Consider the following 23,055-nt stretch of genomic DNA (forward strand, 5'->3'; position numbering starts at 1 on the left):
AGATAGATGATAAAGAGAGTAGCACTAATAATGAAAAGCAAATTCCAAGTTGCCCACTTGCAAAATCAATCTTTCCATACACAAATAAAAGAAAGCCCCATACGGTTCCTTCCTCTCTTCAAAGTTGCCTTTATATCATCCAACTCAAGAAAATAACCAAAAGAGAGAGAGAGAGAGAGAGAGAGAGAGAGTAAAGCAACAACAACAAAAAAATCATAAAATCAAGATCAGAGAGACAGAGATGACGCAGATGCTTTCCATACTCCGTCGTAACCTTCAAAACCTTCGTAAGAGCCCTCGCGTAGCTGACGAGACTGACTTGCAGCCGTCCACTGCAGGCTCAGGGCAGGGAGATATAGCTCATGGAAGACGAGAAGGTTTTAATGCTGTGATCATGCGGTTCCCGTTGTCGATCATCTCTTGCTTCGCGGTACCGAGTGTTAGCGGGACTGATGGACTGTGGATGTCCGGAGATTATGGTAGTGTCTCGGAGGTTAACCATCTTATGGTTAGTGATGGCATGAGATACGCTATTTTAATGTAATTAATTAAAGTATATAGTTTATTTTTCCTTCTTTTCGTATCTTGCAATACAATTAATTCTCTTCTCAGTCTTACTTGTGTATAGTGTGTTATATCTATGAGATGTAGAACAAGTTTTGTTCTTGTATAGATATATAGATGAAGATTTTTGTATTTGTAGCATGCTTCTAGCTTTCCTTTTTTCTTTTCTGTTTCCACTTGTTCTTGCCATTTTTTTTTTTTGCACTCTTTAATCAATCATAATTTTTTTTTGTCAAGCTAATCAATCATAATTTGCACTCTTTACTTGCTGCCTCCTAAATAATTCTTAAATGACAGAAAAAAAAATTATTAGAGCAAGATTACTTTAGAGAAATTCTTTTAAATACCACTAAAAAAGTTTTTTTTTCCAAAAATACCACATTTTAGTTTTTTTTTTTCCAAAAATACCACAAAAGTTTTTTTTCCAAAATTACCACAAACACAAAAACAGATTTTTAAGGATGTAAATTTTTTTTTTTTAGGTTTGAGTTGACACATTTAGTTTTAGGGTATAGTTTTTAGGGGTATGGTTTAGTATTTAGAATTTAGGGATTAGTTTTTAGTATTAGAACTTTAATTCAATTATGTGATATTTTTGGAAAAAATTACATATTAGTGGTATTTTTGGAAAAAAACTAAATTGTGGTATTTTTGGAATAAAAACTAATTTTAGTGGTATTTATGACAATTGGCCATTATTTTATTGATTTCAAAATCGAAAATATAAGTCTCATTAATATAGAATCTTTGGAATTCAGAATATTATAAAAATATGTGCAATATGTTGAAGAAAGTAAACACTTCATTTCTTTTCTTTTTTTATTCTCTAGGTTAAAATTAAAAAACCAACAACTATTTATGCAACATACAATTATTAAATCCAAAATGTTATTATTAATATAACCGGGATATTTTGTACTCAAACTCAAACGAAATAACGAATCCATGTATCTTTGTCCCTAGAGATCTGGAATGTTTTGGTCTTTAAATCGTAAAAGGTGGTTAATCAGATCGCATAAAAGTAAACCCGATCAAACCTAACTTTATCAATCTCTATATCGAAAAGGTTGTTCCATTCGCACAGGTTCACAATAGTACATACATCCAAACAAACATGGAAAAGTGCCATTTAGTATGCTGATCAGAGGAAAACAACATCATCAACGTAGTTTCATATTATCCGGAAAATACAAAAAAAAATTGGATTGGTCATACTATCCAAATCCTTTTATATGTTTAATAAGTTGAAATATTAAAAGAAAATGGTAAAAAGGAATTTTAGATTGATAAACTAAGATCTGAAAAGGCAATTCAGATTCCGTTCGACCAGTGACGGAATAGTTTACTAAGTTAAAGAATACTTTCCTTTATCTTACCTTAGTGGATGGATGATAGTCACACTTTCAATATATATTTGTCCCCTTTCACCTTTTGTTGCCCTCTCTTTGTAACATCAATGGAATATGTTCTTCATAAGCTAATCTTTATATTCATACGAGTTTTAATCCTTCTTAGTGAATTGGATGATGTACATATATTCTACTATTACTTTGATATATCACGATTTTCTCTTTTTGGATTCATCAATAACGAATCAATTTTTTTTTTGATATTATAATATTGTAAGAAAGCATTCCAAAGAAGAATATTTTATCCTCTCTCTATATACAAGTGTGTGCATATAGATTTTGTTTATTTACCTCGGTACCAATAACGGAGGCCGCGGGCACTGGATGATTTTTGAAGAGAAATAACTTTAATGATTTGGAAGAAGTAGGACTGATGGCAAGATTTTGTTGTGGATGCTTGGATTGGTTTAGGTAATGTTAGCTGATGGAGAGGTGAGAGCGACTTTAACTTGGTTACAGTGAGAGAGACCAACTAAGCACCTTTGAAGCGGGTATAGATAAAGTAGTAGTCGTTTCAATGGAGGGAGTGTTAGCAAATCGAATAAGATGAGACTAGTACTGATTGAAAATAATCTTTATAATTAAACCTTTCATCCAACTCTAATTATCTAATGAGTGGCTATCACTGAGAACGAAAAATGAAGACTTATGATGTGAAGTAATTGGTGGTATAGTGTAACAAGAAAATAAGTGGTTTATTACGTATATCCAAGTAAGTGGGACAATGAACCGTGGCACTAAAAGATCTCCAAGATGTTATTTTTTGAATGTTGTCTTAAGGGCCGCTTGGTCAAGGAAAGAAAAACTCTCATCTCTTTCCTAGGAAGGAACTCGTACAACTACAAGCGTTAAAAGCAGTGTAATGCCCAAAGATATATAGTGGCACCCAACGGCGTGAGATTAAGGAAAATTGATTGGACTAACCAACACAAGTATGTTATGAAGTTAATGTTATGTCATGAACCTTCAAAAAAATACTTAAATACTAGCTTTATGTCTTTTTCGTGAACATTCATCGTTTAAAAAAACAATTTGAAAAAGATTTTATAATAAAAGAGAAATGTAGAACAGAGTCTAAAGTTTTTACTATATTAGATGAGAAAACCCCGGAAAATGTGTGTAAACACGCATATAAAAGACTAATAACTTCATAAATTGATATATCTATAACACAATGAATAAAATCGTATACGTACATACATACATGAGCCTATGAAATATCAAATAAAAGAAAAAGAATCCAAAATTGCGTAGAAGTAGAACAAACCAGAACAAGTGTAGTAACAAGAAGTGAAACTAGGCCTCCTGGTGATGTGGTCCTGTGGTGGTCGTACCATTGACGCCGTTGGAGTACTTGTTTGAAGTCGGTGCAGCAACCGTGTTACCTCCGCGGTTCTTACGACGAAGAACGATGAACCAAGTGAGTGGCTCAAGAATAAGGACACAAGCACCAAGAAAGATGAGGATTCCAATATAAGCCCAACGCCATTTATCAGCCGGGTCCAAAATGTCGAATCCCTTAAAAATGTTGACAATGGAGAGGACGATGGTAGTGTATCCGACGGTGTGATGGTACACGTTCCAGTACGTTCGGTATTTGTGGTCTGGCTTTGGCCTTAGAAGCAGAGCAAATACTTGAAGTGTTGCGAATGTGAAGAGTGCTATTCCAAGGTTACGATGGGTTGAGTAAGATGTGCCTGGTGAGTCATTGCCAAGCTTGATTCCCGTAGCCCAACCAGCTACACCGATGGCGTAACCGGAGACTTGGAAGGCAATATGAAGATAGAACCATGTTGGATCGGCGAAGACTTTCATGTACCGAGCCATCATTGCTCCCAATGGCATTAGTACTCCCCAGCTCACCGCATTTAGTATTCCGTGAGTCTGTTTTTTCATAAGTTTAGAATGTTTAGGTTATTTTCCAAAGAATAATAAATTTTATATTCCAACAAATAATATACAAGTTAACCCGGGCTAATTGAAAATTAAGAGCAATAAGACTTTCATATTGTGATATTGGAAAAGACAGATTTTTCAAGCTTGAAAATCATTTTAATTTTTTTTTTCTAAAAGTTGGTCAAATGAATTTGCTCAGAATATTTAATGGTTTTACGCGTAAACGAATTTTCATGAATTTCTACACACACAAAAAAAAAAAAAGACTTTTCAAATATTTGTTTTGATTATGGAAGAAGTGGAGACAGTATTTTTGAGTTTGGTGAAAGTGAAACCGTGACAGAGAAGTCCACTATCTTTTTCAAAGAAAAATACTTAACAATTGCGCCGTTGATATTTGATTACAAGAAACTTAAATATTATCACTTTATTATTTCTAGATATAAAAAATCTACCATATAATTACAAAGATATACTATAGGTGCTTCTATTAAAGTATTAATTTACAAAAAATAATTGAATGTCTGGCTTTAAAGTACGCCATCATTTCATTTTCAATATGTTGAGAAAAGACGTCAATATCTGTTTGTCTTATTAAAGCAAAATAACATCTAATAATAAAACCAAGTTTGTCATCCAGACGTCAATATTTTATCAAAATTATTATGCAACATTTTTCTTGGCTACTTGCTACTATTAGAAGCTTAGATATTTTAAAAAATCTATTGGAGACTCCCCCAAAATGCTATTATTTTTTTATTCTAAAAATATCGTCAAAACTTTTTAATCTTCAAAATTATCACAAATTTTAGGTTCCATAATAAATACTAAAAATAATAAAAAATGGTTTCATATGAATTTAGTAACTTTGCATAAACCTAAATTTGTGGTCATTTTAAAATTTTCCAAAGTAGTATTATCTTTGAGAGAGAATTGGACTTACATTTCTCTTGGTCAGCCTATCACCAGAACCTCCACCACCAGCTGTTGCCTGACCAGTCCGGAAATCAACCCTACCCATCGATCTCATATTGTCTCCTGTCGTCTGATGCCCCGCAGGAACACCATTAACAACAGGTCCCACCTGCCAAAGCTGGTTAGCTGTGATCAAATTCGTCGGCAACTCAAGAGTTGCGAATATCGTAGCCTCGCCATTGACTAGAGTCGCTGAGACGCGGCTCACACCGAAGCTAAGGCTTCCGCGTTGGAGCTGCGTGGTGTAGGAATTCACGGGAGAGGTATATGCCTGGAACTGGCCACTTGAGTTGGTGAAGGCTACAAGAGCTTGCGTCCCTGACATCAGTGTCCCACTTGGGTTAAGTCCCCAAGAAATCCAAGAAGAAGAAGAGGTTCCAGGGTGGCGAAAGGCGATTGAAACGGTGCCGTTTGCCTCGTTGTAGGTCCAGTGGAGAAAAGAGCCTAAGGCTTGGAGGGGAGAGCAAGCGGTGAAGGCAAGGTTATTTTCGAACCTGTGGGTGTCACAACCGGACTGACCGTTCACGGTCAAGACAAGAAGTGTTGCCAACACGGAAAACAGAGTGACCTTTGGAGATTGTTGTGTTCGATCCATGTCTTTGTGTTCTGTTTTGAAAGTTGGGTGAGATTTGAGAGTTTATTGGTTATTTTTCAAGATATTTATAGATTAACGCAAACGCAGATGCCTTTTTAAAGGCTACGCAAGTCGGAAGCTGTTCTTTGTTGACTATATTTTGCCCATTTCGTACCTTTACCTTTTTCACATATGACGTAACCATAACACTCATATTAATCAAGGGTTTCGTTTATTTAATCTTTTGCAATAACATATGAATAGTTTTTAGAAACAAATCGCCATTTTTCTCGAAAACAAAAGTCACTACGTTATATAATAATTAAGTAAAACCGAAGAGTTTTACATATTACAACTTGCAACCAATTTTAAGGTTTTAATCAGTAGGGACGTTCGATAAGTTGAGGTGAATATTTCAAACAACATATATAGGGCGCCTCACTTGGTATTGCAAGAGCTTCTAAAATATTAAAAACAAATCCGATTGTTGTTACAAATGAAAAGTGATTTTAAATAGCGTACCATATATATGAAATTGACTCACTAATATTTGTTATTATGCACTAATAATAGTGGAATGTTGTAGTATATGCATTAAGAAACTTTCTTATACGTACGACACATTCTTCTAATCAACATATATTGGTTATAAAAAGACAGAAAAGTTGACGAGGTCAATTCTCAAAGACAAAAGGAACACAAAAGAGAAAACGTTAATTACGGTGGATTAGGTAGTAGATTAGTTGAAAGTCATCGTCAAATTCACATTCACGGGTCCATGTATGGTGGTTTTGTGCAGGGTAAATTAAGTAAAATGTCACAAGATTTCATATTGGGATTTTAATTCTTTTATTTCCATGATATAAAACTAAAGATTTCTCGTTAATTTGGAGAAATGATAGTCAAATGTCTCACACAATACTCCATGCGTTCACATGTGGTCTTTAATTCCTTTTAGCATATATATTTTAAAAATAAAATTAGTTGTATTGTATGAGTACTCTCTTTTTTATTTGAATTATTTTGTATGTTATTTGATTTTATGTATAATTTTATCTATATATATATAAGAAATTATTTTATTTTATTAAAAAAATTAACTACTTTTGAAGACTATATATATAGTGGAAGTGTTTTTCAATAATATGTTTTAGTTAATCATGTGGCTATAGGTTGATTTGAACGTTGAAGAATATTTGGAAGGATACCATATATGTTGTTATCCGAAGATTATCATGGCCCTGTTAATGGAGTCGGTCTCATTCATAGCAAATCCTTTTGTCCCGGGGGCTTCAGATTTGCGGGAACGTGAATCACAAATCAACGACAAACACGACTAATCTTACTATCTTACCCCCAAAAAAATCTAAAACCTATGACAAGTTTTTTTTTTTTCCTTTTAGTTTTTCAAAAGACTTTTGTGACAAGTGACGAAAATCCAGAGAGAGAAAAAAAAAAAAAAGACATTTACACAAAATGATAAAGAGGAGAAGAAGATTTAGCTCCCAAGGAAGATGGAAAGCACTTTCGTATGGAGGACTAAAGTCGGAGTGAATGAAAGGACGCCGTCAAAATGACGCCAAAACATCGTGGCCATGAAAACTAGGATCCCACCATTGAGACCCACCCCAAAAAACTTCCTTCTAGAAGATGAACTTAGTTAAGCTATATAACTTTTACTTCTTTTAAATAAAGTTTATTTAAATAACGTTCCTCAAATAACTTCTAAATATTTTTTTTTAATCTAAGCCAATAACCAAATTACCAAACCCCACCCATCAATTCTTGGGTAATTAAGAAAATACCACTGAAATGAACAACAATTAAGAAAATACCATTTTTTAGGATGCTTTTGTCAGAAAGGTAATAAAAATATCAAGATTTGTCTTATTCCCTTTGTTTCTTCTTTGGTTTCTCTCCTTCCTATATCTCTATTGTTGTTTTTTTCTTCTCACCATGAACCACCATCATTTCTTCTGTCATAATATATCACAATTGGCTCCACAAACACATAAAACAACATCAATTCTTCCTTTTGCCACCTCTTTCTTCTTTTTGGTTTCTTTCCTTCAAATTGCAGAAGATATTTTACTTTATCTCTCTAGATTATAATTTCTCTTGTAATCTCCGTCGTCGTGTTTCTTTTTTATTTAATTCATGGTATTTTCTTTTGTAACACACTACTTTATCAACTTACACATGAATACATAATATTCCTCTCTGTAACAAGTTATTTTCTTAAATTATACGTTATTTATTAAGATTAGATTTCTTTTGAAAACATGATTTTTTTTACGGCCAGACAAAAAACCAAGTTTTTTTTTCTCTGCTGACGTGGCAAGGGTGAAAAAAGGCGACTAGCTGTTCTGCGGCGGTTTTGGAGAGAACGACGGCTACTGTTGAAGGGGAACGGGTGGTTACGGAGACGGGTGGAGTTGGGGCGAGTTTGGGGGTTGGTTTGTTGGGTGAAAATCAAACTCAGGGGATTTCAAGGGCTCTCTCATCGTCGGTACCTGCTACGACGGTGAAGAGGTCTTTTCTCTAGGTTGCAAAACGTGTTTTTACGCAACAAAAGTTTGTTGTTTCAGAAGTGGACGGACAGGAGAAGGTGATTGTGCCAAAGAAATTTTTTGAGGGTGCAAAACCTCTTTGGGAAGACTTTGTGATAGGGAAGTTCCTCAACTTAAAGGCTTCTCATGTTGGTAAAATTCACATGATTGTGAATAAAATCTGGCGGCTGGGGGATCGATCTACCTTGATTGATGTTTTCGCTGTTAATAAATCAACAGTAAATTTCCGTATTAGACATGAGGGTATGCGGCATAGGGTTCTCAATCATGGGATGTGGAATATCATGGACATACCTATGATAGTTTCCAAATGGACTCCATTTGCGGAGGAGGCTCAACCAACACTAAAAATGTTCCCCTTATGGGTGAAGATCACTAATATTCCACCAACAATGTTCACAGATAAGGGTTTGGATTTTTTGGCGAGTGCAGTGGGTAAACCTATTTGGTTGCATCCAAAGACAGAGGCTTGTGTCAGTTTTGAGGAAGCTCAAGTGCTGATTGAAGCGGATTTGACAAAGGATCTACGTGGAGAGTATAGTTTCACTGGTGAGGAAGAGGGGGAGTTGGATTCTGTTATCAAGTATAGTTATCCTTGGCTTCCACCGAAATGTGGTAGTTGTAAGAAATGGGGTCACCTTAGTGCGACGTGTTTATCAGTGGTGGATGTTGTTGCGGAAAAGCAAGGTGATGCTACTTCTTCTGCGGTTCCTACTTCCAAATTCTCTGTTCCAGCAGTTGAGGAGGCAAGGGCGGTTGTTGGTACGGTGGGACATGTATTGACAGAACCAGTTTTGGGTGGTACGGAGGAGGGAGTTGTCTCAGAGGAGGGTGTGGAGGAGCAGGCGCAGGAGGTCTGGATCACGCCTAAGTCGACACGCGGGAGTCCTAGTAAAACAAAAGAAGTTCAAACACCGGTTGGTGTTGTTGGTGTTTCACTGCTAACTAACTCCTTTTCTGCTTTGGGGGCAGTTCAAGATGAAAGTTAAGAACAAACTGCAGTAGATGATGCTTTGCAGACGGATTTGGTGGATCCAACTATTACTGTTCATCTCGAGAAGTTGTCTCTAAACTTCAAGGTTCGCAGGGTGATGTTCCTTTGCGAACTTATTCACCTAGAGGTTCTAAAACTGCACATAAAACGGTATCGACTCTTCCTGCTCTGTCGAATAGGGACCAACCTAGGAACCAGAGTAAGAAGGCTTCCTCAAGACATTAATGTAAGGGTTCTCCTGGAATGTTTGTGGTTTAAATAAGATGTCTAAACATTTTGTTATCAAAGAGGGGTTGGTGAAGGGGAATTTTCAGTTTGGTTGTTTGTTGGAGACTAGGGTTCGTGAAGCAAAAATGTCAAGGTTGGGGAGGAAGTTGTTCCTAAATTGGTCGGTTTTGACATATTATGAGCATAGTAGTCGGGGGGCGCATTTTGGTGCTCTGGAGAGACAATGTGAGGGTTGATCCCTTTTTTAAAAGTGAATAGATAATTACGTGTTCGGTTAAGTTGGATGATCAAGAAGAGGAGTTTGTCTGTTTGTTTGTGTATGCTTTGAATACGGTGGAGGCGAGAAAAGTGTTGTGGCAGGAGATTCGTGATCATTATGCTTCTCCCTTTTTCGTAATAAGCCTTGGGTACTGATGGGAGACTTTAATGAAACTCTGTATATGGTTAAGCATTCTCGAGTGGATTATAGTCCAAAGATCACAGCGGGGATGCAGGATTTTCAAGAGGTGGTAAATTATTGTTCTTTCATAGACATGACTTCCCATGGTCCTCTGTTTACGTGGTGCAACAAACGTGAAAATGATTTGATCCTCAAGAATTTGGATCGAGTGATGGTTAATGAAGCTTGGGAAATTTTTTTCCAGCAGAGTTATGTTGTTTTTGCTGCAGGGGGCTGCTCGAATCATCTGCATAGTCGGCTTATGGTTAAGGGTGAAGCTGGTACTATTGCTAAGCGTAGACCTTTTAAATTTGTCAATTTATAGACAGAAATGGAGGAGTTTATGCCGTTTGTAAGTGATTATTGGAACGAAACTAAAACTCTGTTTTTATCTACTTCCACGCTTTTCCGATTTTCAAAGAAGTTAAAAGGCTTAAAACCCAGATTAAGGAGTCTGGCAAAGATGCGTTTGGGGTTTCTTGTGTGAAAGATAAAGGATGCTTTTACTACTCTCTGCCAGAAGCAACAAGTAAATTTGCTGCAACCCTATCCACAAGCCATGGAGAAGGAGAATGAGGCTTCTAGGGGGTGGGATTTCTTGGCGGCTTAGAGGAGAAGTATCTCAAGCAGAAATCTAAGTTGCATTGGTTACAGATGGGGGACAGGAATAACAAAACTTTTCACAGAGCGACTAAAGCAAGGGAAACGCAGAATCAATGGCGGATCCAGAACATTTTTTAGCCTGGGGCACTATATAACAATTTTAAAAAATAAAAATAAATTAAACAACGTAAAAGGAAGTTGTATAAAAAAATTTAAAAAACTACAGAATTTTAAGATTTGTTTCTATATTCAATAACATTTTTATCACTATTTTATTTATCATTTTATCAAAAATCACTATAGAAAATAAAATAACATTATTTCCAAGTTTTAAGGATGAAAACTAAAGTTATAAAACCAGACAAAAAAAATGATCTGTTTAACTAGAGAATTTTCCATAATATCAATTAATCACAAAATAGTTATTTACTGTAAACATGTTTGATATTTTTAGAATTGGAAAAAATATAAAAGTAACAGTAAGAAAAAAAAATAGTTGAAGAGGAAAAAAATTATTTCAATGATGATCTAAGTATTCTATCATAAACTTTTCTTAATAATTCGCATGTATCCTTTACACACAAAAGAAAGAAAGAAAAAAATAGTTGGATGCATTTGTTTGCGAATTTTTTTTTTTATGTAGGTCTTTTAACTTAAATTTCTTTGGGATGAACCATTTTTTTGTTTTTAATTACACTGGTTTAGGGCTAAGACACAGGTTTTGTTTCTAGTTAGAGTGTGGCACCAATTGGACCAAACCTAAAATGTATAAAAGAATAAAAAAACAGTCTGGGGCACCTGCCCCACCCTCTCTTGCCTTGCATCCGCCCCTGCGCAGAATAGTATTCGTGAAATTCAGTGCATGGATGGACGTGTGGCAGTAACGGGGGAGGACATCAAAGTAGAGGCTGAACGCTATTTTAGAGAATTTTTGCAGGCCATTCCTAGTGATTTTGAGGGTGTCACGGTCGATGGGTTGGAGTGTTTGTTACCGTACCGTTGAGGAAATTAAGGTCTTGTTCTCCATGCCAAGTGATAAGTCTCCGGGTACAAATGGATACATGGTGGAGTTTTATAAGGCTACTTGGTCGCTTATTGGTAGAGAGTTTGTCTTAGCGGTTCAATTTTTTTTTGCTAAGGGATTCTTACCAAAGGGTATGAATGCAACAATAATGGCTCTCATTCCCAAATCTTTGGAAGTAAGGCAAATGAAGGACTATCGACCTATTTCGTGTTGTAATCAGTACAAGGTCATTTCTAAAGTTCTAGCTAATAGATTGAAGAGACTCCTGCCAAAGTTTATCTCCAGTAGCCTATCGGCGTTTGTTCAGGATAGGTTATTGATTGAGAATGTGTTGTTGGCTACTGAATTATTCAAGGATTACCACAAGGAAACCATTTCTAGTCGTTGTGCTATAAAAATTGACATATCCAAATCGTTTGACTTGGTTCAATGGTCTTTTTTAGCCCTGGGCGTTTGGTTTAACCAGGTTATTCGGGTCGGGTTAATCGGTTTTGGAGAAATTTGGTTTTTTAAAAATCCCACCGAATAGACCCGAATTAAAATTTGGTTCGGGTCGGTTCAGAAGTCGGTTTATTCGGGTCGGTTATTGACTAAAATATATGTTCCAAAATTGAACCGAATATTTTTTTTCTTCGGTTTATTCGGTTTCTATTTCGGTTTTAAATATTAAAAAATTAAAATTAACTCTATTAAAAATCCAAATCCACTAAAAACTCATTACAAATACAATCAAAAGCCCATATACAAAGCCCAACATACAATAGTCCAACCCAATCAAATGGTAGGGTTTTGACAAAGATATGATAAGCTGCCGTCAAGCGGCTGTGACGGTGACACAAACGTCGATCTCCGACGACCCTATACCACCTTTAAGTGAGGTTGCTTTGAACGAGACTCTATTTCTGGCATTCTCACTAAAACAAGAAAAAAAACAAGTAAATCAGTAGATATAATCACGAAGTCTAAGATCTAGATGAAAAAGATAAGTGAGACCCAATAATCAAATCTGAAAACGAACCTCACACTGTAAGTTCATCGAAGGCGGATTGAGTTGAGGGAGATTCTCGGTCATAGCTGCCATTGTTGAGTAAGGATTAAACTTTAAAGCTTACGATTTAGAAGAAACAAAAATATGAAGAGAGTACTAGGAGAAAGACAAGAACTAAGAAGATCAAGATGTAGAAGTAGTTTAGAAAAGTTAGAAGGAGAAGAAGCAAATGAAAAGGAGAGGAGGCGAGATCTTTTTCTTCTACGATCATTAGTGAATTATATCAAGTTCCCCTTAACCGAATAAACCGATCGGTAACCGGATACCAAACCGAGAAAACCGAATTCCGAAATCATAAAATAATTTCACCGATCGGTGTACTTATCTTCTCTCCTTCTCTGCCGAAAACCGAATGTTTTGGTTTGATCGGTTCGGTTTGATCGGTTTTCACCGATTGCCCAGGGCTAGTCTTTTTTGTCTAAAGCTCTCTCGGCTATGCAGTTTTCACCATTATTTATTCACTGGATAATGCTCTGTGTTTCTACTGCTTCATTTTCGGTTCAAGTGAATATCGAACTTGTTGGTTTCTTTCGAAGTTCTGAGGTCTTCGTCAAGGTTGTTCTTTGTCGTCGTATCTATTTGTCATTTGTATGGATGTCTTATCAAAAATGCTAGACAAGGCTGCTGGGGAGAGAATACTTGGTTATCATCTGCGGTGTCAAAAGCTCAGTCTCACTCACTTAAGTTTTGCGGATGATCTCATGGTGCTTACTGTTGGCAAGAGGTGTTATATTGATGGAATTATTGTTGTTTTTACAGAGTTTGCCAAAGTTTCATGGCTAAGGATTAGTATGGAGAAATCTACCATTTATTTGCCTGCAGTCTTGGCTCCTCACGTAGCTAGTCTCCCTTTTCCCGTTGGTCGCTTGTCGGTTTGTTACTTAAGTTTACCGCTGGTCACTAAGCAGCTTAAACTTGCAGATTGTTCTCGTTGATTGAGCAAATTCGCAAGCAGATAGGGTCTTGGACAGCACATCATCTATCTTACGGAAGCCGTTTCAATCTGATTTCCTCTGTCCTTTGGGGTGTGTGTAATTTCTGTCTTGGTGCTTTTTGTCTTCCTAAAAAATGTATTGATATTATTGACTCAATGTGTGCGGGTTTCCTCTGATCGAAACCTGACATGAATCCTCAGAAGGCAAAGGTATCATGGGAGGTTGTTTGTAAACCTAAAGCAGAAGGGGTCTTGGTTTGAGATCTCTTAATGAAGCAAATACGGTTAGCTGTCTTAAGTTGATTTGGAGAGTAGTCTCGCAGGGGAACTCGTTGTGGGTTCTTTGGGTTCAGACAAACTTGTTAAAGTATGCCTTGTTTTGGTCAGTAAAGGATTCTACGACTGTCGGTTCTTGGATATGGAAAAAACTGCTGAAATTCTGGGGATTGGCGAGTGATTTTTGTAAGGTTGAAGTGGGCAATGGCGAATCCACATTTTTCTGGTATGATAGGTGGTCGGATATGGGTCGGTTATTGGAAGTGGTGGGTGTACGAGGGATCATTGATCTGGGGATAAGTAGGCAGTGTTCTTTGGCCGACGTGTGGGCTAGTCGTCGTAGACGAAGACACCGAGGTGATCAGCTCAACGCTGTGGAACAAGTTCTGTACTCTCGGAGGGACACATGTATGGAGGTTGCTGATAAAACACTATGGCGAAAGAAGAATGATGTTTTTAGACCAAATTTTTCAACAAGAGATACTTGGAACCATATATGAACAACATTTAGTACTGTCGCATGGCATAAGAGGGTTTGGTTTACTCATTGTACTCCCAAATTCTCCTTTTGTGTGTGGCTGGCTGTTCAGGACCGTCTTTCAACTGGTGCTTGCATGGTTACGTGGAATGGGGGGGGGGGGCAGCAGGAACTTGTAGCTTTTGCCATTCTGCACTAGAAACTCTTGATCATCTGTTTTTCTCCTGCTCTTTTGTCTCCGGGGTGTGGCAAGCTCTGGCTAAGGGTTTGCTCAAGGCGAATTACCACTGATTGGTCAACCTTAATCGATCATATCTCTCAAGCTTCCCTTTCACGAGTAGAGGGGTTTCTCATCAGGTACGTTTTTCAAGCAGTGGTGTTTACGGTTTGGCGTGAGCGTAATGGAAGAAGGCATGAAGATTCACCGAATACTGCTGCAAGTTTGGTTGGATGGGTTGATTGGAAAGTTCGTGATCAGCTCTTAGCTGTTGGTCATTTGGGGGACCGGCGGTTTGATGAGGCTTTCCAAATTTGGTTATCCTCTTGTGTCTAGTTTGTGTCAAAGTCTGTTTTAAGTCTAGTTTCTATTTTAGAGTAAAGTTCTATGCAAACGCTGTAACAGAACATTTTTTTTGAATATAATTTAAAATTAAATTAAAAAAAAACAGAATTTTTAATATTAAAACACATTGTTTTTCTTTAATGATACGCTTCTTTAATTACGATATCATGATATTTTTATTAACTGACATGTTTTTTCACAAATAACAAAACACTGATGTACTTTTGTCGTTTGTTTGAGGGTAATTTTGAGTTTTTTCCTTCTGAAAAAATAATAGTTACCTAATTTTTCTGACACAATGGTATTTTCTTAGTTTTTTTGAATATAATGCTATTTACTAATATTATCCATTAAAATATTATTATGAGTTTTCTTTTTCAGAAATATTCTTAAAAGAAAAATTTTAACTACAAAACTAATTTCTAAATCCTAAATCCTATCTCCTAACTCATACCCCAAAAAAAACAATTATAAACCCTTAATATTTAATTTTTCTTTGATAATTGATTTTTCTATTTGTAGTAGTGCCGGGAAACCAATGTTTTTTATGGTACTTTTGGAACATAAAACTAATTATAGTGGTATTCTTGAAAACAAAACTTGAAAATGTGATATTTTGAAAAACGTTTTGAGTGAAGTGATTTGTAACCCGCTAATCTTTCACAAAACCAAGTGGAAAACTAGCTAAATTACCATTACTAATCCGCAAAACAAAAATATTTATATTCACAGTACAATAATACAAATGAGGGGTTTGGTGAAGAGTTGACTCTTCAACTTATTCTATACGAATTTGGAATATATATATTCGTTTTTTTCTGAATATTTGTAAAGAAAATTTTCAAACAAAAGGAATAGAGTTCTTCACCTAAAATAACGATCTCTTGACAACAATGCAAAAGTAAAATATAAAATAAAGGGTTTTGACAAATTAAACAAAAGACAAAAATAAGGTGATTCGACTCATAGACGACGCGTTTCGGCGTTTGTCAATCTTGCCGTCTAATTAATATGCATTCAAACATAATATACGTCTCCTCTCTCTCTCGTCTCTATGCAAGACTTTGTTCTCGATAGGGTTTGGTGACCCACAAACGAACTCGATAAGCAAGCTTAGTCCAAGTCAACCTGGAAAAAAAAAACAGATCACCTGTTAGATATACAATGAAGTGTCCTCCAAACACACGAATTTTAGGCAGTAATTATTTAATTGCGTCTGTTTTTTTTTTCCACAAATCAGATTTCCATTAAATTCAAATAAAGAGTAATTACAAAGCTTTTATACAGAATTATTGTAACACAATTATTACATACGCAGATGTATTCGCCATACACTAAAAAAAATACAGCGAAAGGGAGGTTGACGATGCTTTCCGAAAAGTAGTTTTACTCGCTAACCGTTCATAAAATCGGTTATTGTCCAACTTCATATTTGATTTTCCTCTGTTATGATTTGCATGCAGCATCTTGTGGCTCAACTTTCTTTTTGCGAACCATAATTGTAAACCCAATGTGTCCAAACATAACTCTGAAATGTAGATATAATGGTACCAATGCTTCCGTACCAAAGTCTTTCTAACATATATCGACTTTATAATATTCAGAGAAACCCACAATACTTTATTTGATCTTATACTTTGGCCAACACCATCGTCAACAACACCCAAAAAGCAATGTATTTGAATAGGCACAGTCGGAAGTTTTTGACTTTGCAAATGTAAAAACATTGCCACGGGAGTAAGCCAAGTCGTCTCCATCTATTGAACAAACTGGATCAACAACGTAACCTGAGTATCGTAAAAACAAACACTAATTTCTTGTGACCCTATCATGCCAATAAAGTCGCATCGAAGCTTTGTTAAAACATTCTTCAAACTCCATATCTGCCCATTACCAATAATATATTGTCGCCTATATGTGATCAATCCCTCCATTAATTTCGATATGACAATACAACAACAACCTAATCGATGTAGTCCTAAACCCATCCCCCAAACAATGGAATCACCAAAGGTTACTCCAGGATCCCAAATCTTAATTTGATCTCTGTTTCTCATGTAATAAATATAGAAATGAGATTGAACAGAACATATATGGGAGATGAAACGGCAACCATCGATTGGAGATGGAAAGAGACTGACACAATTACTCTTGGGCTGTGGTTTGAGTAAGGTCAGACATACAATCTTCCAAGAGAAGAGAATGAAAACGCGACTTTGAAGAAAATTCCAACCGCGACAGAGACGAAACAACGACACAACCCTTTTCCGACTCAAATGCAAGACTCCTGGTGAATTTTGGGTGTGATGGAACACCACACTTGTCGAGAATGGTGCCAGGAAAGTTGTCGGACTTAGATATGTCCACACCGTCTTTCCAATGGAGCAAATGATGGGGAGTTGGAAACCGGTTTTGCCAAGATAATTAACTAAAAAACTATACAGAAAGAGAAATTGAAGGACTGGAATTAAGGAGAAAGAGCCGACCGACGCCGGAAAAGCCAGCGCCGGCCGGAAGTTATGGAGATAAAAAAAACGGTTACTATAGAAACGGCACTTTGAGAGAGAGAGGTTACAAAAATCGTTCAACTTATACACCAAACTTACACCCGTAAGTTAGAAATTACAGACCCGTAAATTAGAACAGGATGCTAAGTCAGATTTGTCTTCATTTAATTGTGTCTGTATTAAATAATTACTGTCTTTTGATGGTGCATTATTAATTAATTTACAACAATGAATTAAAGACCACATGCATACAAATCAACAGAATAGCAAATATTACTCAGTTTTATGATTTGTTATTTAATTCGAAATATTAATTCGAAATACATCAATTTAAATATTTCGAATTAAATAACAAATCAACAAAATAACAACTATTAAAATTTAATTCGAAATACATCAATTTTATGATTAACAATTTATTTAATTTAAATTAATAAATATTTGATTTTTTTCTTCTTAAATTTTACAATTCATCATCAATAACTAATAAAAAAATACATAAAACATAAAATGCTTATTTTTATATATAAAAAAAATCTAAAACTTAAGTTAGATAGAAACACAGGGAGTAATAATTTGTGACAATTTGCTACTGTAATCCAGTAATAATATGTTTCTAAACATTTTATCTACATTAGAAGTTACATGACTTTGCTATTGACAATAACAAAAACAAAATAGCTGCAACCTTTTTACCAGAAAAGAAAAAGAAAAAGAAAAAAAGCTGCAAACCTTGTTACGAAAGTAGGAGATAATTTCAGAAGGAATATTTTAATCTTATTTAATTTAATTTAATACAAATTACTAATTGAGAATTCTTTTTTTTTTTCTGAAAACTATAGACTTTCAAGTTGAAAAAATTAAGATAAAATTAGGGGTTTCCTCTACTGACTACAACTCAAATTTAAATGATAAACTATTCATTATAACTTTTGTATTAATGAAAAAAAATATATGTTATATATATATCAGTATTAAGAATTAATGTTTTTTTTTTGTTAATAGGACTTGCCTACTACATACTGAGAGCAAGTTTATTGGGGGGTTCATATAAGGGGAGTTCTTAAATTTTTTATGAATTAATTGTGTACTGTTTGGAATATAAGAACTCATGATCTCTTAGATAAAATTTTCTCTTTTATTGGTAGGTTCTTATTTTGGGTCTCTTATTTTTGAAAATATTGTTTTTTTAAATTTTAAATAGAATAGAAGTGGTATAAATGTGTAAACATTAGAGATTTTATAAAACTAAAAAAATATTCCATTTTTATTAATTTTCAAACATACAAAACATAATAAAACATTAATACATATTACAACAGAAGTGCAATTTATAAATGGAGAGAATGATTAATTTTATAAACCTAGGAAAACAAAAATAAAGATATAGAACTCAAAACCTTGATGTATTGTCCTCACCAGCAACCTAATGTATTGTACTTGTTCTTGTCTTTGTTGGTAAACCGGACAACAAAGAGATTGGTACTCGATTTATTGTACTTGTTCATGTCTTGGTTGATAATACGGATCCTTCTCCTGTAATCAGTCTTTCCATCTACATAATCATGAAAAACATAAGTGTATTAGCGCATCAGTGATCTCTATAACAGAACAAAATGCTAAACTCTCACTCATTAATACTTAACCAAAGGTTATCAAAGTTAAGACAGAACAACAACATATCCATCTACATAATCATGAAAACAGAACAAAAAAGGCATCAATGATCTCTATAACAGAACAAAATCATCTTGAGTCTCAATCATTAATACTTAACCAAAGGTTATCAAAGTTAAGACAGAACAACAACATATCCATCTACATAATTAAAAAAAAAGAACAAAATACGAATCAGTGATCTCTATAACATAACAAAATCATCTTGAGTCTCAATCAAACATCTCATAAAGTATAACAACTCCAAAATCACAAGGCTTATACGCAAATCCCTAATTTTCTAACTAACATCAAATAACCCTAATTTAAGATCGAAAATCAAAGAACCCTAATCATAAAACAATCTGTGATTCATGCAATTGTACTAACAAACGTACCTTGTGATTCCAATTGCTTCAATCTCTTCCAATTTATTCGACTGAAACTCGAATCATGCAATTGGCGATTAGCTTCCAAATCGCCATCGCTACTAATCTTCTTCTCTCCAATCCCATCGAATCGCCTTCTCTTCATTCCCAACTGAATCCAAACCATTCTCGGTCCTTCGATTCAAACCCATGAAGCTTCTGATTCCAAACCGTTTTCTTGTTTCGGAGATTCCAATCGCGAGAGAACAAGAAAGAGAGAGAGAGAGAGAGGAAAAATAATAAAATCAATCAGATGAATTTTTTTTCGTTTTGTATTTTCTGTTCGCCCAACAGACAGCTGACACGTAGCAATCTCTTAACCCATGATCCAGTATACTATATAAGAGGAGATCTTACATATTTTCTTTTCTTCTGATTTATTTTTTTTCATCAAAACACTAAGAACTCCGGCCTGAACCCACCGATAATCATGGTCTGACATACATAATGCCTCAGTACGCCGCGTAGCACCTAAATTAATCACTTCTCTTCCTACTTGAGAGGGTACGTGTTTCGAATCCCGACATTGCGATCATCTTCGTTTCGAAGTTTGTTCGGTTTGATGAATCATATCGATGCTTAGCGTGAGTATTTCACTTCCCTCTCGTCTACTAAAAACTTTTGAGGTAAAAAAAAGTTATATACTCCGGTTGTAAAGGTAATTTGGCTAGTGTGTGATTCTAGGTTTTGGTAATTTGGGTCAATCATTTTTTTGTTTGCTTCTCCTCGTGAGTTTGAGGGAGAGAAGACCTCCAGTAATTTCTCACAAGAACCTTTTTTGCATTTCTCACTGGTGTCTTTACATTACGATTTAAAGCAATCTATTATGTTCTTAAAAGGTCCCTCTCTCACTCACTCTTCAGAAGAGTTTGTACTTGAACCTTGTTTCTACTTGTTTGGTTTACATTGTTCCTCTTATTGTTTTTCCTTTTCAGGTGTTATTAGAAGTAATATTTTCTTGTTTGTTTTGGCTGCTCTAGGCATTGGCAGCTAAATGGACGTAGAGTGAATACAATTCTTGCTGGCTTTAAGATCACTTGGACTCATTTTTCTGCTGATAAAGTTAATTGGTTGATATGGTTGCAATAAGCAGACTTCCTACTTATGACTGCTTCTGCAAGCGGGACTAAGACAGGTGATGCTGTCACTGATAACGTAGAGGCTGGAGCGACCACTGGAACTGGAACTACAAACTGCGAGTCAAAGAAGATCATCAATGAGCTAGGCTTGGCTTGTAAAAGCCAGCAACTTCAAGAAGAGACTCTAAAACCGTACCACTGCAAGGAGCCTCAAAAGGGTGCCTGATGTAGATATTGCTTCTAAGGGATCAGAAAAAACATTCACAACTCTTGAAAGTACTGGCTTGTCTTTGCAGTCTGGTTCAGAAGGGAACTGCCCTTTTATCGGTGAGAAAGTACTGCAAGACGGGTACAATTGTCGTAAATATGAGCAGAAACTGGTTAAAGGAAATGAATTTACACATTTTCAAACAAAACTTTAAGTTTCAGTTGCTTTATTATTAGCAATTGAATTGAGAACTGGTACTTCACAATCAAGTAGCAAAAAGGAGGATACACACAAGCAGAATAATCCTGAATTAAAAAGAAGGTATTGTTTGTTTATCGATGTTTAAGATTCTAAATGCATCTAGAACAAGCCATTTGCATCAATGTTCCTTCTGTTTAGTTTGTTATACGATTATTACGAAGAAGGAAGGTGGAATATGTAAACCGAAGTACAGTGCACTGGTTCACACTCAGTCATTGGTTATTGTTGTGAATGATGGATACTGATGGCGTATATATGGACAGAAACCAGTGAAATGCAGCCCTTATCCAAGGTCGTCTTTTAGTTTCACCCTTGTTTCTATTCTTATTTTGGAACTCCCACTTGCTTCAGTCTGATTCTCTTAATGGCCTGTATAGATGTTCAAGTTCTGGTAGTAAATCTAAGTAGTAAATCCGCATAGTTCAGCTCTTTTGACCATTAAAAAAGGCCAAGGCAGGAAAAATTATTAATAGACTGTATAGTTAGTTCTTCAGGCGGCACCAGATTAGCTAGTATACAATGCAATCATTTATTACAACAAGTATAGGAGAGCTTGTAAGACAAGATTGATGGATCTCCTATGATGTATACGACTGGATCCAATGTTTCTGATTCCAATGTTGTTATATGGTATCACCGCGTGAGGACCACGTACTCTAAACAAAAATGGAATAAGCCTACTGCTGCGACTACATATTGTGAAGTAATTAGATTGAGGAATAGTGACCAGGTTGATGTATATTTGATACTTTGGAAAAAATTCAATGCACAATAGAAAGCATGTTGTATTGAAGAAATTTTATCAAAGATAAAGAGTAATGAGAGAACAGTTTCCAGGGGAAGCACATTACATAGGGATAATGTATAAATGCAAAATTATAGCTTTTTATCTTGTTGTATCATTTGAATCAGGGGTTATACTCATAGTGGCAAGAACCATGACCTGTGACAATTATATCCAGATCAGATGCTGATTATTCACTATCTGCTAAGATTAAAGTGATATAGATAAGGAGAGAGCTTACTGGGGTCAAGCTCAGTGATCATGGCAGCACCTTTGAAGTAACAAGAACCACCTTTATGCTTATAATTTTGGTAATAACTATTGAAGGCAAAGGAAGCATGATCCCTGATTGTGTTGGGCAAAAAGCATGGCTGGTTCTCCTGCTGCATTTTGCTGCAGTCAGCTCCACCGCTACCGCATGCCCACGATAGGGCTGCCTGCAACTCATCGTCTGGCGTTTGTTCATCCGCTACGCACTATTGTTCCGACTCTGCCTCTGTTTATACATACACTCACATACATATCTTGTAAAAGCCTAAAAAGGACATACACTAGTGTGAACATTGCAGTGATAGTTTTACCTGAAAATTGCGGAAATGTCATATGACTAGCAAAGGAAGAAGTATCCTTATCAAGAAAGTTGACATCTTTCCCAAGAAGGCAATGAGTGGTACAGAGAGATTCAGATCTGATCTAGTTGATAAGTTTGAGAGCTATAACAATGAGTGCAATTTGACCCCTTTATACTAGTTAGAAAGAATCAGTACTTTCAAGATCTATGAGTAGGGAATCTTGGTTTGCTTCAGATGCAATCATGTGCCAGATCTGCATTTAACTCGTTTTGAGGAAGATTTTGTTCTGCTTCTGGAAGCTTTTCGAAACACAGTCACTTATACACTTCCTATCATGTAATCAAAGGCCATAACTATTTGTACACAACATACATGCTGTTTTACAGTTAAAGGGAGTTTGAGTTTTATTCTAAGAATGAATATAATGGAGCTATACACTAGAAATCTGCTATACACACAGGTGGAGATCAAAGATGACAAACTGTCTATACAAAGAGAGTGACTGCGGCTTTCGCAGTTTCTTCGCATACTCAACCAGACGAGGTCTAATAGCGAAAGTGACCTGTGAAGGACAATCAATAATGGACTGGTTCTTGCCTTGACCTCAAGTTGAATTGCAGTGTCATGGATGTTCAAGATATACTACCCGACGTCAAAAAGCTCTCGGGTCGATATATATATATATATATACTCCTACAAGGGAATGACTTTTCAGTCTTCCCTTTTAACACGGTTCAAAGAATCTTGCAACCGCTGTGTAGAGCACTTCCTCTTCAAACGGTTTTGATACATAACCATCCATGCCACATTTCATGCATTCTTCGTGAGTAGCCTGTATAACATCAGCTGTCATTGCTAATATCGGGACGTGCCAACTACTAAATTTACAGAACAATTCAGCAGAAACTTCTCCAGAAGCTATTTTCTTGTTGATTTCATACTCCAGATCACGGACTCTCCTCGTTGCTTCAAATCTGCACAAAAAA

The 23,055-nt window shown here is 35.8% G+C and overlaps 4 protein-coding genes and 1 pseudogene across 4 annotated transcripts in view; 1 reads left to right on the plus strand and 4 right to left on the minus strand.

Annotated features, from left to right (window-relative positions):
* On the plus strand, nucleotides 1–702 carry LOC104719278. The gene has a single exon (XM_010437161.1). It carries the CDS (start codon nucleotides 242–244, stop codon nucleotides 542–544), a length of 303 nt encoding a protein of 100 aa, XP_010435463.1. The 5' UTR covers nucleotides 1–241; the 3' UTR covers nucleotides 545–702.
* LOC104719279 (cytochrome b561 and DOMON domain-containing protein At5g35735-like) lies at nucleotides 3,106–5,518 on the minus strand. The gene is made up of 2 exons (XM_010437162.2): nucleotides 4,813–5,518; nucleotides 3,106–3,857 (listed from the first exon to the last, which is right to left on the minus strand). Exons 1-2 carry the CDS (start codon nucleotides 5,437–5,439, stop codon nucleotides 3,270–3,272), a joined length of 1,215 nt encoding a protein of 404 aa, XP_010435464.1. The 5' UTR covers nucleotides 5,440–5,518; the 3' UTR covers nucleotides 3,106–3,269.
* Nucleotides 18,432–19,380, minus strand: LOC104719280 (60S ribosomal protein L5-2-like). Its single transcript, XM_010437163.2, has 2 exons — nucleotides 19,136–19,380; nucleotides 18,432–18,636 (listed from the first exon to the last, which is right to left on the minus strand). The coding sequence occupies exons 1-2, from the start codon at nucleotides 19,290–19,292 to the stop codon at nucleotides 18,497–18,499; spliced, it is 297 nt and encodes a 98-aa protein (XP_010435465.1). The 5' UTR covers nucleotides 19,293–19,380; the 3' UTR covers nucleotides 18,432–18,496.
* LOC104719282 lies at nucleotides 21,479–22,144 on the minus strand (annotated as a pseudogene).
* Nucleotides 21,481–23,055, minus strand: part of LOC104720481 (histidine kinase 2-like) — a 7,560-nt gene continuing 5,985 nt past the window's right edge. The window contains exons 13-15 of the mRNA XM_010438378.2: nucleotides 22,079–23,043; nucleotides 21,739–21,993; nucleotides 21,481–21,656 (exon numbers count right to left, since the gene is read on the minus strand). Of these exons, the coding sequence (XP_010436680.1) occupies nucleotides 22,794–23,043 (250 nt within the window). The 3' untranslated portion in view covers nucleotides 21,481–21,656; nucleotides 21,739–21,993; nucleotides 22,079–22,793. The remainder of the gene's footprint in view (nucleotides 21,657–21,738; nucleotides 21,994–22,078; nucleotides 23,044–23,055) is intronic.

This window comes from Camelina sativa, chromosome 10 (genome assembly GCF_000633955.1).
Source record: "Camelina sativa cultivar DH55 chromosome 10, Cs, whole genome shotgun sequence".
Lineage (NCBI taxonomy): Eukaryota > Viridiplantae > Streptophyta > Magnoliopsida > Brassicales > Brassicaceae > Camelina > Camelina sativa.

Bases quoted from the DNA above. Each gene is read 5' to 3' on its own strand.
- LOC104719278 (XM_010437161.1), top strand. From the start codon at position 242: ATGACGCAGATGCTTTCCATACTCCGTCGTAACCTTCAAAACCTTCGT.
- LOC104719279 (XM_010437162.2), bottom strand. From the start codon at position 5,439: ATGGATCGAACACAACAATCTCCAAAGGTCACTCTGTTTTCCGTGTTG. The intron at 3,858-4,812 runs GTAAGTCCAATT...ATGAAAAAACAG, and splicing joins ATAGGCTGACCAAGAGAAAT to ACTCACGGAATACTAAATGC.
- LOC104719280 (XM_010437163.2), bottom strand. From the start codon at position 19,292: ATGGTTTGGATTCAGTTGGGAATGAAGAGAAGGCGATTCGATGGGATT. The intron at 18,637-19,135 runs GTACGTTTGTTA...ATGATTATGTAG, and splicing joins GAAGCAATTGGAATCACAAG to ATGGAAAGACTGATTACAGG.